Source organism: Homalodisca vitripennis, chromosome 1 (genome assembly GCF_021130785.1).
Source record: "Homalodisca vitripennis isolate AUS2020 chromosome 1, UT_GWSS_2.1, whole genome shotgun sequence".
NCBI classification, from domain to species: Eukaryota; Metazoa; Arthropoda; class Insecta; order Hemiptera; family Cicadellidae; genus Homalodisca; species Homalodisca vitripennis.
The window spans coordinates 34,529,661-34,545,147 of record NC_060207.1 but is presented as its reverse complement, the minus strand read 5'-3'; the positions used below and the strand labels follow the sequence as shown (position 1 = coordinate 34,545,147).

General features: G+C 33.4%; 1 protein-coding gene across 2 annotated transcripts in view; it reads right to left on the bottom strand.

The window, feature by feature from the left end:
• The window catches only part of LOC124359614 (cellular tumor antigen p53), a 37,134-nt gene extending 22,525 nt beyond the window's left edge, over positions 1-14,609 (bottom strand). Inside the window, exons 1-3 of one of the 2 annotated variants that reach the window (XM_046812500.1) lie at positions 14,212-14,609; positions 7,680-7,745; positions 4,847-4,898 (exon numbers count right to left, since the gene is read on the bottom strand). In XM_046812500.1, coding sequence (XP_046668456.1) covers positions 4,847-4,898; positions 7,680-7,744 — 117 coding nt within the window. In that variant the 5' untranslated portion in view covers position 7,745; positions 14,212-14,609. The remainder of the gene's footprint in view (positions 1-4,846; positions 4,899-7,679; positions 7,746-14,211) is intronic. The other variant, XM_046812506.1, reaches the window with a different exon arrangement.
• Positions 14,610-15,487: the final 878 nt, after the last annotated feature.

Genomic DNA, 15,487 nt, shown 5'->3' with positions numbered 1-15,487 from the left:
ATTCAATTTGAATAAGAAAATTTAGCTCCAATTTTCTTTCCTTTTATTGAAGTGTTTGTATGTTGTAGTCTATGTGTCTCTGATGTCAAAATGAAGTAAAGGTTCGTTTATAGACGGTTCTTTGTTGCCAACTTTATTTTGATCTTAAGACGAACATGACTCCAGATTCCAGGAGTCAAGTTTGAGACATTGTCAGATACCATATCTACCAGTATCCATATCTAAATAGTATCTACCAGAGCCCATTCTGTAGTTAATTTTTCTTGAAACCAAATTGTTCATTGGTCAATTGTCAAGTAGGACGATAATTAGAAATTTCTTAAATTATCCATAAACTGTTATAACATCATCAGTTTAATACAATAGAAATACAAACATTGATTTTTAAATTAAGTTTTTTAACCTATCAAGAGCTCTTCTTACATATTATTTAATAATTTCTTAAATTTATTATAAAATAAAAAGCTAATTTATCAAGAAGGAGAAATGCCTGTGCAAAGTTTCGAGTAAACATATTATTGCAAATAATTCTTGCATAAATCTTGTACAACGAAATGTTCAGAAAATAAAAGCTGGTGAGAAATAAAAGCTCTGGGTGCTTGTAAAAGGCTATTTTTGTATAAATGGAGATTAGACCCGATGAAATGAAAATGAAACCATAACACAACCAATGACCCACATATGCAGCTCTCTTAAAGTGGCCGAAATCAGTACAAAGCATAGTATCAAAAAAGTTTCAAAGACCTCAGAAGCTGGCATGTGTATTATTACTGGAGCAATGAGCTGCTATCCAGCTCTGGCACTGGAGGCTTTCCTGGGTGTACAATTCTGGGGTAGGCAGTGAAGAGAACAACTGAACTAACTGCAATAAAGCTAAAGGTGATAACTAATACATCACAAGGACATATGGCAATGTAAATGAATTTCCTTATGCTCAAAAGATAATTAACTTGTCTGAATAAATATATGGTAAAAAATTAATGTTTTGATAAACCATGCAATGTTTGCATAGAAATAAAAAATGAATGATATAATGGTCATGGCAACTGAAACGAGTACGAAAATATTTATACCTAATAAATCCTTCCGATAAATTATAGTGCCTCAATCGAAAATTGGTGTAAAAGGTATACAAAGAAAGCCTACAAAAAGGTGTCTTTAAGTATTTCACTGACAATTCACACCTGGGTTCAGAGCAGGTTTTGGATTATTTATGTCCCACAGAAAAACAAGCCACACTACTCCAAGCCGCAATCATGGCAACTGAAAACATTCACTAGAAGGCTTACCCACAATATTAAGGCATTCTTGTAAATGAAAAATAAAAAAAGGCCCTAGAAAGGGAAGCTTTGCTAGCAATTTGGAATGGCCAGATCTGGTCTATGGAATTTCCTCTTCATACAGCAGAGCTGTAGTAAATTGAATATTGAATTTAGCTCCAGTTCAACCTTCCTTTTACTGTGCATATGGTATCTGAAAATGTCTCAAACTTGACTCGTGGAATCTGGAGTCATGTTCGTCTAAAGATCAAAATAAAGTTGGCAACGAAGAAGCTCAAAACGAACTTTTACTTCATTTTGACATCAGAGACACACACACTACAAGATACAAACACTTCAATAAAAGGAAAGAAAATTGGAGCTAAATTTTTCTTATTCAAATTGAATCAACCCCTCATACTATATCTATCTTATGTCCAGTAAATTACTGGAAATAAAGTGATTCAAATCCACAACATGGAGAAAGGCAATCAAAAATTTGTACGTGTCCTTCTAAGGGCAGGAGTGTTCTCTTTATGTAAGTAAGTAGGATAAATATACTTTCAACGCTAAAGGGACATAGCTTCCTACAGAAACACCTAATGATGATGGATTTGAGCTCATGAATGCAGACTTTGTGGAGAAGCAGAAAAATCAATGGAGCTTATATGGCTGGAATGTTCTACAATATGTAACTAAATAGTATCTATTGATTTATTTTCTACTAGCAGTTACCCGCGGCTTCGCACGCAATCTATGTATTCTTTTTCTAAACAGTCTAGAGATAATCGATAGTCACCCAAAGCTATTCCAATCTCCTGATCCAATTTAGATTTAAGTTTAACCCTTTTAGCCCCAGCGTCCGATATATCGGACAGAGGTGGTCTAGCTAAAATGCCCAACGTCCGATATACCGGACGTCTCAAGAATTTAATGTAGCTGGCTAATAATATGTCCAAATGCCATCAGTTTCGGTATAGTAGTCGGTGAAGAAACGGGCTACATGCAAAAACAATAAACCTTCCAATTGGCATCGTATTTCGTCGTCGTTGAGCGTAGTTTATTTGTCGATGTCAGCTGTCAAACGACTTCAGTTGCATTGTTGTTGTATGCTGACTTATAACCTCAATTAGTTTGCGTGATTGAAAGCGGTTGTTTTTCGTGTGATTTATTGTATTATTAGTAAAAAAACATGAGTAAACGTCGTAGAGAAAAGTTACCAGTGAGTGAAAACACTTTGATAAACACTATTATTGGTACTTTGGGATTATACCGACCACACCCAGACATGAATCGCTATTTGACATTTTGCTTCTACTGAGTACTAGATTAGCATAGAACAATATTTCGTCAATATAAAACAGGAATTGTCTTATCGCAAACCCCTCCCCATCCTCAGACAGAGGTCAAAGTCGAGCGTCTAGTAGATAACGTGATTGCAGAGTCTCGCCGCCCGTTCAGCTGGTGCGTCGCTTTGTTGTACTTCCGTGTTTTACCTCTACATTTCTCCAAACACAAAAATTCAATAAAAACAAACATGATCAAACTAAAACTAAACTCTAAACTAAAACTAAAACTAAACTTATTGAAAAAACACTCAAAACTTGTTTTTATTCTTGATCACACTCCGCCACCCAAAATGCGAGTGCCATGCCTTCGCGCTGATGTCAACGAAAGAAAAACATCGCTCGAGATAGTACCTATCAGTAAAATATCAAATTCTAGAGGATCTGATCAGAAATATAAATTGAATTGTAATGGAAAGGCAATTATGTACCGTGCAAATCATGTGATGCCGCGTGGCCTGTCGTAATCGGGATTCTCGAGAAAGATAAGATAACAGCGACAACAATACCGATAGAACAATGCCAAGAAATGCTTGTAAGTTTGTAATTTTGTAATTAAAGAGTTGTTTTTTCGTTCTATCATGTTTGTTTCTATAAATTTATATTTTTGTGTTCTTCATACTGGTGTGGTCGGTATAATCCCAAATTATTAGTGGTGAATGTGCTATTTTTGAAGACAATGAATTGAGTTGTTTATATAAAATGTATATATTGTAAATATTATTTCTTTTACTTTTTTGAAAGATTAAACAAGTTTTAGTCTTACAAACCATTACAATTATTTTGTGTTATTTTACAATTGTTATTATTTCAAAAGTACAAAAACAAGTATACATATCTGTATACTTCTACTGACATGTATTTGGAAATATATGAAGAAGTGCTTATGCAGCAATACAATGAATTGGATGAATTGGATATATCTCCTGCATTTATCAAGGAAAGTTCTTCAAATTTGGTGTGTGTAGTAAGAAATATGTGTACAACAAAATTGCTTCATTTTTCAGGGGCTACAATTTTTTTTCCTACCCTTTATGTATGTCCAAACTATAAAAAATAAAAAAAAAATTTTTTTTAATGTATAAATACGCTAAAAAAAACAAATCATTCTGTAAAAGTACTTTTTAACTATTACATCTAAGAGTACACTTATTTGTGAACAATTTAAAACAAAAACCTAAAAATTATCTTCAAAAATAAGAAAACTATATGTATTTTCCCTTAATTCTGCACTACGGTCCCTTATCGCCATGGGCTTTCTGGCAAGTCCATGGAAAAATGGCTGGGGTTAAAAGGGTTAAAGAACAGAGGTTTGGGATCCTGAAGTCGTAAAGTGAAACAGTTTTTATAAGACTAGTATTTCCCTCCCACATTCCATGATAATTTATTGAAGTTCTTCGATGGCTTCAGTAACAATAAGAGTTAGCCTTTTTATCCCAATGACGAAAGTGTATCATACAACTAAAAGGTTGCTGCGGTCAATATGGGTCTGTTCTGGTCGTTTAAATTCACCCCTGGTGTTTTGGCATAATAAGTCGCCCGCCATTATCTTTTTATTTTCATTAGCAATTTAAACAGATGTTTCAGAAAGTTTGTTGAATTATAGCTGACAACAGCTGTTTAGTGCCAGTTTAATTTGAATTATGAAACGTTATTACGTTTCGTTCTTATCATAACATTCAAATGTAAACAAACTAATTTTTCAATTTGAATTTGACTTTATTTGGTGAAATGAATATGTTATGGGTGGTAAAAAGCACTCTAAATGTTAATTCAGACCAAAAGCTATACCTGTTCCAAATTTCAGCACAATCCGTATAGCAGTTTCAGCTTGATTCGAGGACAAACCTCCAAACATCCAAACTTTCCAAGTGGGATACTCAAAGATCAGTGAACACGAACCCATAAATCTCATTAGTTTCTGCAGAAGCCTTGGATTCAAGAGGTAAATGAAGTAAGATAGCTGTTGAGGTTATTTAAGAACCAAGTGCAGGGTCTTTGATCTATATTTCAAAAGAAAACAAAGTTGTGTATGTAATGTGAAAGTTGTGTATAAGAGTTTTGTAATAAATAATGATGTCAATGCCTCTAAAAGTGTACATGGAACCAAGGAAAGTGTATTGTACAAGTATGTGTTACTCACACTTAAGCAAATTGACAATCTGACCTAAATCAAACTAAAGATTAGTTGTTAATTTATTTTGTGTCTCAATTACATACAATAAAATTATCAATACTCACAGTAATTTCAGACGGTGAAAATTTATACTCGCAGAAAGTGCTGTCAGCTTTTCTGAAACAAGAAAAGTAATCTTATATATTTTTACATTAGCTTAAGATTTTTGTAATAAAAAGTTGTTCCAACATGGCAGCCAGCATAAAAGTATCTTATGGGGTACTGTATTTTGTGGAGTTTACGGGTTTAACACATTTCATGACTTTTTAAAATTAGATTCCAATCATTAAAAAAAAGCGTAACATTGTAATAGTCACTTAATCCTCTACCGATTAAACGGCCAATATCAGCCAGATCCGCTGGACTTGCCTTGGGTATTAGCGGCCAAAAAAGTATTGCGCAGTTAGATTTGCTGTAATTTCTCTATATTTTGCTATTACCTTGTGGATGTCTGTGTAATTGTTTGATGTGTACAGTGCATTTATTTTACTTTCTTCTGATTTTATAACTTTTATTTAAATTTATCAATTAAATTCAAATTTATTTAGCCAGACAATTTTGTTTTAATCCTTTTGCCACCAGGTAATATACTTACTATATCTTTCCATACTGCCAGTCCAGTTTTATACATTTTGAATAGTGTTGCGTACAAATTCATATCATCGTTATTTATGTTCATAGACAGCTTGCAGTAAATACTAACTGGCTATGATCATTAGCTTGTACTTACTGCTTTTCTCTAAAGGAATTTATATTAGAAAAAGTATTAACACAGGGTCTCTGAAAAAGAATCCTGTGAGTTTCAAAGGCCTTTACTTAAAAACTATTCAAGATAACTAAACGTAAAATTAAAGTTGAAATAACTAAGTTTTGTTTTCCATGTAGCGTGGGAGGAACTTTGACCTTGGTATCCACAGAACAACTGCTTGCTTGGTGACAGTCAGTCTGTCATTGTCACTGATACGCCTGGCACCAGTCGCGAGTATGATTTTTATAGCACAACACAAGGCATAGCGTGTTCTGTGGTACGCAAAATTGAAATCAATTGTAAAATGTACAGTGTCGGTTTCGAGTTACGTTATCGCCTAATGATAAAGCAATTGATCGCTGGTTTAACAGTTAACTGACTGGCCATAAACAAGTGAAGAAATCCAACAATATTGCATCAGACGTCCGAAAAAAATCTATTGCCTGACAAAGACTTCAGTTAAACATATACCCATATCAACAGTCCACAATATTATTCATTAATCATTGAGACTTCATGCCTTAAAAATTTCAATTGAATGTCCTTCAATACACTTCTTGGTCCAAAGTCAACATTTCCTCCCATGCTACATGGAAAAAAAAACTTTATTGGCATGTATTACTGCTTTTTCAGTTGTCACGCATCTAATACATATCTTGTTACTATTCTTCATCATGTGGTAGTGTTATGATTAGTTTGGAATATTTATCTTGTTATATATAGTAAAATGTAAACCCAGCACGGATCACTTCTGGCTGGTTTATATCATTCAGTTGAACTTATCACTGGGGACAGCAAAAACTTATGTGTCACTTAAATCTAGGCAACATTGTGGATGTCCAGGAGCGGCACATCACTAACTGCAAATGTCGAGATTCTGAGGTGCAAGGGTAATTCGATAGGTCTAGTTTACTGACTAGTATGACTGTTGAAGTTTGGTCGGGTTCATTCCTTATCAGAGGTTCTTACTAGTCTCAACAAGGGTGTGCCCTAATTCTTCGTCATGGATCTCGATAGGAAGCGGAGCCTACTCCCCAACCTTACCCATCCTGAATATCCTGTCACTCCGGAAGCAGCACTAAGGTTCTTATAGGACTAAGTGCAGTTTAGTGCTTTTATCAAAACGCAAAATACAATTATATCCAATATTATAGATTATGTCTCTTGGAGAGTTTTTAATTTTAAGTTCACAAAAGGCCTTCAAAATGCCTGGTGCACGCTTTGTGCTTATTGTGTTTGCCAAGGAATTATTTATAAACTATCTTTATCCTGCGGCAGGGGGAGGGGAGCGCCCTTTGTCTAATCCCGACCACCTGATTGTCAGTTCTGCGTCTCCTACAGAGCCATAACCAAACATATCTGTGGCGTGTATTACTGCTTTCTCGGTTATCACGCGTCTTATACATATCTTGTTATTATTCTTCATCATGTGGTAGTGTTGTGATTAGTTTGAAATATTTATCTTGTTCTATAGTAAAATTTAATTAAACGTTCAATTTTATTACATTTTACAATGAAATTAAAATTTATTGAAAATAAACAGTTTTGCAAATAGTTCTTTTTTATTTTTATCAACAACGCTAATTTTAAGTCAAATGCCTTGTTTTATACTTTTTTTGCTTTTACCTTTTATAATTTAGTTTTTATAAAAAATATAACGTTGAACTTAAAGAAACAAAATTTTTCACTTGTCTTGGCGTTACAAGAAAGTTAGTGGATTTATTAGTGGTGTGCAAAGAGTTAAGTTTAAAGACCTAATTAAAGAATAAAGAACAACTTTTTACAAGCTTGGTGCGAAGGTTTATAAAGTTAAAGTTATCAAAAACATCAAAGAATAATCAAAGAATAATTTTTTTTAAATATTGGGTTAAACTTAAAAATGTAAAAAAATACAGTGTTCCATAACGAAATTTGAAGTTGGCTGCCATATTACAAAATATATCCATTTACAATCCCAAAAACAAATATTTATTCAAACTAATTTTATTTATCCTAAAAAGTTGTTAATTTACAAAAAGTAAAGTAATGTATCCCATATAAATGTTGCTGTATAAATAATTATTTGCAGATATCAATCTCATTGCTCTCTCTGGACACCAGTGACATAGATGTGTAAATCCTGGTTGGAAACATATTGGCAGAATACTTACAAATCATTGATTATTTGTTCATAATCACTGCTATTCATGAATCCAGTATCCGTGTTTGAATCCATTCTGAAACAAATTGAATACATATATACTGATTACATTTCAAAAACATTCAATTTAGTAAGTGTATGTACTGTTTAATAGATTATTGATGACCACAAGGGGCTCAATTAAAACCTTCACAAAAAATCCGCTGTATTACATAGAAAATATTTGTGAGACGCAACAAGTCTTCTATCTTCTTGCAGTGGAATACTTTCCTAATAATCTTCTATGAAAGTTAACAAATTAGCTATCAATTTTGACAAGTATACTTCAGCAAAAACAGATTTGATCCTTGTTTTGCATAAAATGTAATGTTTCAACTAAGTTTGGTTGTATACATTAAGTTATTAAAATTATTATAACTATACTATTTTAAGAGACTATACAAATTCAAATAAAGTGGCAAATAATATGCATACTTCCATTCCAGCTAAACGCAACATTCAAACATATTTTGTTGTGTAATTATTTTTCTTAACCCTTCCCAAGCCCTAGACGGATATATTAGAAAAGTAGATTTAAACCAAAATGTCAAGTACAGTAGTTATATCTGATATTAAAGATTATGTTTCTTGGGAAGTTTTTTAATTCACAAAAAGTCTTTGAAATTACCTGGTGCATACTCTATGCTTATCTAGATTGCCAAGGACGTCTGCAACACTGATAGATTTATCAAAGGCCTTTGACTGTATTTCTCATGAATTAATAGTGAAAAAAATGTTTTGTTATGGTATTAAGAATAATGAACTAAGTCTTTTCAAATCATTCCTTAGTTATAGAGAGCAGATGGTTGTACAAGGGCAAGACAATCTAATTTTAGAGAAATAAAAGTGGGTGTCCCGCAAGGTTCAGTGTTAGGACCTTTACTCTTCGTTATTATTGCCATCAATGACTTAGCTTTTAATACACCGTGTACTGTACAACAATATTGTACGCTGACGATACCACTCTCTTAAATTTTGATCAACATCTTGATGAACTTGTTAAGTTGGAAAACCAGGCAGTTAAAAGGGCATTAGATTGGTTTGAGGCTAATAAACTTATGGTAAACAACAGCAAAACTGAAAAAATCATTTTCTCTTTGAATCACACAATATATAAAGATATTAAGCCTGTAAAGCTTTTGGGAATGTATCTAGATAGTAGGTTAAGCTGGGATTATCACATTGAAGAACTGTGTAAAAAACTGACAAGGGTAACCTATCTTTTGAGAAGGTTAAAAAACTGTGTATCAAGAAATATGCTAATTATGGCCTACTATGCATTTTTTCAATCTCATTTGCGTTATGGCATAACCCTATGGGGTAGCTCTTGTAATTCCAAAAAAGTTTTTGTATGGCAAAAAAAGCCCTTAGGATAATAAAAATTGTTGAACCTAGGGCGTCGTGTGTAGAAATTTTTAAAGAACTAGAAGTAATGACCCTTTATAATTTATATATATATTGCTGTTTAACACTCCAGTGCTCGCGTGGATTGGTGTAACGTGAGTGCTCGCGTGGAGTGCTATTGCACTCCATTTTATTTCGCAATTTTGGTAATTTCAATTTGCGTTTAAGGTGTAATAACATGCTCATACACATGTAATTTACCAAAACAAATATGTATTTACATTTTCAGACACACAGCATACTTAAATAGAACATAATAATAGTAATAATTAGAATTAAAGAAATTGATGAGTTGTTAACAAATAATTTTTGCCTTTTCCGTGGAAAAATCAATCATCAGCTCTTAAGATAGACTATACAAACTATAACTAAGCTAGAAATAAACTAAAAACTGATACAGAAGATTCAAACTTTATTTACCTATTCAGCACACTCTACACAAACACTTTTTGAATGGTCGGGACACACCCACTTGTTGCACTTGAAACATGATTTCCTCGAGGTCTTGTTCCTTCCTCTACCGCAGAGGTAACATCTCCCTTGTACAGCTGTTCTCTGAGGTTTGAGGTTGACAAGGTCCTGCGTTGTCCAGCTTCAATAGAAAACTTTCCCCTTGTTCTTATCTGTTTAGGAATCATGTCAAGGCTAACTCGATACTCAATGTGAGGTTTCATTAGTTGAAATGGACAGGTTCTTCAAAAAGTCCAATCTGTTTACAAAAGCAATGTTTTGGTTTGCTTTATAGATATTCAAACGCATTAACACCTCCCAACGTTGAGTATGTGGAAAGAAGAGAGTCAATGGCCAACGTCTTGAGTTCCTGGAAACATCATATTGTCGACACATTTTGTCGAGGATATCAACACCATATTTTGTGTCGTTATAGTCAGTAACTATGACTGGCTTCTTGTCATCCCCAGTTGCTTCATTGATTGCAGCATTGTCATGCATAGAAGAAATCATCAAAACAGCTTTGTTTTTCTTTGGCACATAAGACACCAAAGTGCAGTTTTTTCTGGAAGCCAAAAACACTACTTTTTATTTGTCTCTTTGACTCGGGTAAGAAATCTGGAGGCACTTCTCGTTTGTTCTTCCTCAATGTTGCTAACATAGTTAGTTTTGAATTCTTCTCGTAGTCTTATGACTAGGGGCACAGAGCTGAACCAGTTATCACAAGTTATGTTCCTGTTTTACTTCCTTTTACAGGATCTACTAATCGTACAACCAAATCTGAAGTGTTGCTGCTAACTCGATAAGGGCCATCAGGCTGTTTACGAACAAAAACTTCCAAATTTGTAGCGTAAAAGTTTGAAGTAGATACCAAAGCAAACACTTTAATCCCATACTTAGCCGGTTTTGTTGGGCATATATACTCGAAAGGGACAGTTTCCTCTAAAAAGCCACCAACTGTTAATCATTCATATTCATCTGTTCATAGTGTCAGGTAATCATTTGGTTTATATGAGCTCTTGCAATTGGACACAAATTTTTCAAAGATTTCTCTGAATGCAGTGAAAATGTCAATTGATTTTCGTTCTTCTCGGCTACGAATGTCATCAAACCTGAGGCAGCGTAGTAAAAAATTTAAATCGGTTTCAAACTCATTGCAACGTACACTAATTCGACTCCAGTACCACTAGTGTTGTCCCACATATCAAACAAGTTCCTTCTTCCACCTTTTAGAGCACCGGCAATGTACAAAATTTCCAATCAGGGCTTTCAGTTCACGAACATCTGTTGGCCTGGAATCTCTCTCTCTTTCAAAGTTGGTCCTAATTTTGGCAATATAAATATTTGTGTATTCAACAATTTTTGATATAATTTCTTCGTCAATCATATTCAAAAAAAGCCTGCTCAGGTGTTTCAAGCTAACCTAGCATTACCTTGCGGGTCCGGGTCTGTGGAAGACTGGGACGATGTTGTGCCTAGGAGTGCGGGATGTTCTTGGTGTTTGTGGGTCAATATACCATCTTGTTTTCTCGATCCCTTCCTAAATAAAATTCAGGGTTTACAAATGGAACTTGCAGTGGAGCCTGTGGACAGGGTAGCGGAGATTCAACCTCTGATGTCTGTTCTTCAGGGCCTTCAATTTTCTGCCACACAATTTCCGAAAATATCCATTTCATTGAACACTAACATCTTCGGAATCAGAACGGCTTTCAACTTCAGGTCTGGCGTCATCTTGAACTTCAATATAATCAGTTTCTAGTTCATCGGGATCTTCCTCACCCACTATACAGTCAATGTCTTCCTCCGTTTCAGCTAACCAACGTCGTAACTGTTCACCGTCAGCCATTGTTATTTTCTAACACAAATACATACTTTTTTAAACAGGAGAACAATGTCAAAATTAATTGCAATAAAATCACAACACACGTCACTCAGTGAAAAAAAAATGGAACGTGGATGCTCGCGTGGAGTGCAGTGGCAATCCAAAACTGTAGCGCTAGAGAAATAAATCGATATAAAATAGACAAGTGCGTAACGGCAGTTGCGACTAAACTGAAGTGTGCCGGGGGAGTTGGGGAGAAGGTATTTGACCGCTCAAGGTCAGCAGTGCTGCCAACTGCGTTTTTTGAAGAAAAAGAAATACCTGGAGTGCTATTGCACTCCGCGCGAGCATCGGAGTGTTAATTAGTGTTAAAGAGAGTCTTGAGTTGTTTAAAGTAGGCAGGAAGTACATAGATATCCAACTAGATCAAATTATTTCTTAGAATTGCCTCAAATAAAATTAGAGAAAACCAATAGAAGTCACAATAAAATGAAACTTAAATTTTTTAACAAATTACCTGAAAAGGCATGGACTGTACCCCTGCAAAGTTTTAAAAAAATAACAGAAAGGTGGTTTAAACTAAATGTTTTTTATTCAGTGAATGATTTTTTGAACTGTGATATTAGTAGCCTAGATTTTAAATTATTTATTCATTTATTTATGATATTTTTAACTGTGTGTAGATTCAACTTTTAAACCTTACATTAACTTTAGTAAATAATTTATGTACATAGTTTAATTTACTTATTGACTTTCATATTTATTCAATTGACTTGTAAACATGAAAAATATGTGCCTAATATGTATTTTTTAAGGTTTATATGCTGTGATCATTGTAAATAATTAGCTATGACTTTGTCAATTGCATTTCTATGGATTGCACAACGACAATAAAAACCTTGAATCTTGAAGTATTTATAAACGACCATAACTCTGCGGCAAGGGGAGGAGAACGCCCTTTGTCTAACTCCAACCACCTGCTCGTCAGTTCTGCGTCTCCTACAGAGCCATAACCAAACATATCCGTGGCGTGTATTACTGCTTTCTCGGTTGTCACGTATCTAATACGTATCTTGTTATTATTCTTCATCATGTGGTAGAGTTGTGATAAGTTTGAAATATTTATCTGGCTGGTTTTTACCTTCCAGTTAAACCTACCACTGGGCACTGCAAAAACCGATGTGTCACTTATATCTGGGCAACATTGTGGATGTCCAGAAGCGGCACATCACTAACTGCAAATGTCGAGATTCTGGGGTGCAAGGGTAATTCAAAAGGTCTAGTCTGCTGCAGGAGATGACTGTTGGAGTTTGGTAGGGTTCGTCCCCTAACTATTACGAGGTTCTTGCTAGCCTCAACAAGGGTGTGACACCCCCTGCCTGAGAAGCTGGTTCAGAGCTGGCCTCCCCTTCTTCTGGGAGACATGACACTAATTTTAAGTAAAATTCCCTGCTTTATTTTTTTTGCTTTTAACTTTTATAATTTAGTTACAATAACAATTAGATTTGAACTGAAAGAAACAAATTTTATTACTTAAAGAAATCAACAAGGATCTGTTCATAATTATATTTACCTTTTTGATATTCAACAATAAATATAAAAAATAAATATAAATAAGTTATACAAAAACTATAGCCTACCATTATATATATATTTGAACACTTTTTCTCAAAAAGACAATTCTATTAGCTGAAGAACAAGACCAAGAAGATATCATGCTGTATAAAAAATGTACACACTTTAAAGTAAAATACTACAAAAAGTCAATTTGAGCTGAACAGTTTTGAATACAGAGTGTACCTATCGCTTATTGTTAAAAACGTATATTTTTAAACTAGTAAAAATAATTTTCTATGAACATTTGAAGGGTTCAAATTTGAAATTTTGAATAACATTTTGGTTAACTATTACTATTTTTTTTTGGGATAGGGTACGATAAGCGGATCCGGTTTTTTATATCGAATTTGGCAAACGATATGACTTAATCATAACCATCGATATAATCAATAATAATTAATTATTTTGAACAATTAACTTAAATAATGTATATCAACAGCTGTAAACACTTTCAAATTATACATGTAAGGTAATATTTCAATTTTGCATAAGTAACATATGATTATTAAAAAATGGCAGTCAATTTTAGAAAACTACATGACATTGCTTTAAAAGATGATAAGACATGTTTTTCGTGGCTTCAACATGTTGAAGTCGTACCAAAAAACTCATTGTGTGAAATTTGTGGAAAAGAACCACTGTAACTGTGAGAGAAGCAAATATGGTCGTCTTCAGTTTTCCTAATTTTGGTTATAATAACTTGTTTGATCACTGTAAATACTAAATTCATATTTTAATTAAAAGCGTATCATTGTTATTGAGGACTATAGTTACTTTTATATTGATTGATAGTCTAGAATTTGTGATGCGAATATTAGGTATCGATGATTACTTTCTTCGATATAAAAAACCGGGTCCGCTTATCGTACCCTACCTTTTTTTTGTGACTGTACATTACTAATACAAATATGTTAACCATAGCAACTGTTTATAAAAGTATACTTCCTAAATGTAAATAGATGTACAATAGTAAACCTATGTTATAACTTGTTATGCAGTTAGTTATTTGCACTATTACTTCAAAAAGGCTAGTAAGTCTGTTAATAAAATAAATAATATTCTGATCGGTTGTTAAACATCAAGTTATCATGCAATATGGAACATAATTACTTATATACAAGCACAGCAAACATTTATTCACATACAATAAATCTGTCAAGTACAATCCAACACTTCTTTCACCACTATTATTGATAAAATGTGACCTTACCTTTAAGCTGTAAAGATTTAGTTGAAGTTTCTTTCAAACACAATATGTACAAATACTGCAGTCAATATTTTAAATTTATTATATTGATAACAACTGGATGGACTTAAATTAAGAAAAACCTGAACACCACGAGTTTCACACCGAATTGAATTAGTGTAGTAAATTGCTATGTTACTGGACTTTAATTTTGTATGACATAAAATACACATTCATAATTCTACCAATTAAAAAAATGAGTGACATAATCGTTAATATTGAACTATCTGACAAAGAATTTTATTAATTTACTGATAAAATTAGAGATAATCCTGTTATCAGTACAACGGAAACGCCAACACAAACCGAACACGAGCTCTCCTCTCCTATTTACTTCTTCTTCCTTTCCTATTATGGCACATACATTTAGGTCCTTTATTGCCATTCCATCTAATTATAAATTAGCCAGTAAAATCAGCTGATTGTTAGGTATTTTTCACATTTTACAAACAAACTTGCTAAGTAATTTATAGTTTTCACTTGATTTCATTTCCTTTCAGATTAAAAGTTAAACAGGACTGGAAACAAATCAGACCTTTGAAGTTTTTATTACACTATAAGTAACCTATGACTAGATTTAAAAAATAATTACAGACATCAGTACTTCTTGACTTTTATCAGTAAGGCTTCATTAGCGAAAGGCCTCCAGGTATTTTTATAGCAATTGGTTTATTTAATTTGAAAATTAGTAATCATATGACTAATTGACTAGAATTATTCCATTTTATTTCCGATCTTTGTTAAATATAGATAAAATACATTATAATATAACAGTATTACACATTGAGAAACGAGCGTAACAAACATATTGGTAATCACGACAGTGCTATGACTAAAAATGTTTGTAAGTCACGAAATTTTAAGTAAAAGCATATAGGCTACAGACAAATAGACGAAAACCAAGCACTTAGGACACGTATTGAATTTGGTTTGGGATATTTTGTTGTATGTAGACTTCTTTTTATTTTAATCTTGCTACGCCATAAGACGTATATTGAAAAAAAAAATGTTCGTGTTTGTTTACATTTAATTTGGTCTTCTTATGTAGTAGTATGTTTAAGTGAACCAAAGAAGGTTCTGAAGCAGTACGTGCCTATGATCATTTGACCAATACTATTTGGTAAAGCTTAGCTACAGAGATTCAATACCGCCGTGATTACAAGTTCGAACAAGTCCACCTAGAGGGATGAAATTTTATGTAATACTCCACTTCTACTATCTCTACTTCACTATTAAACAT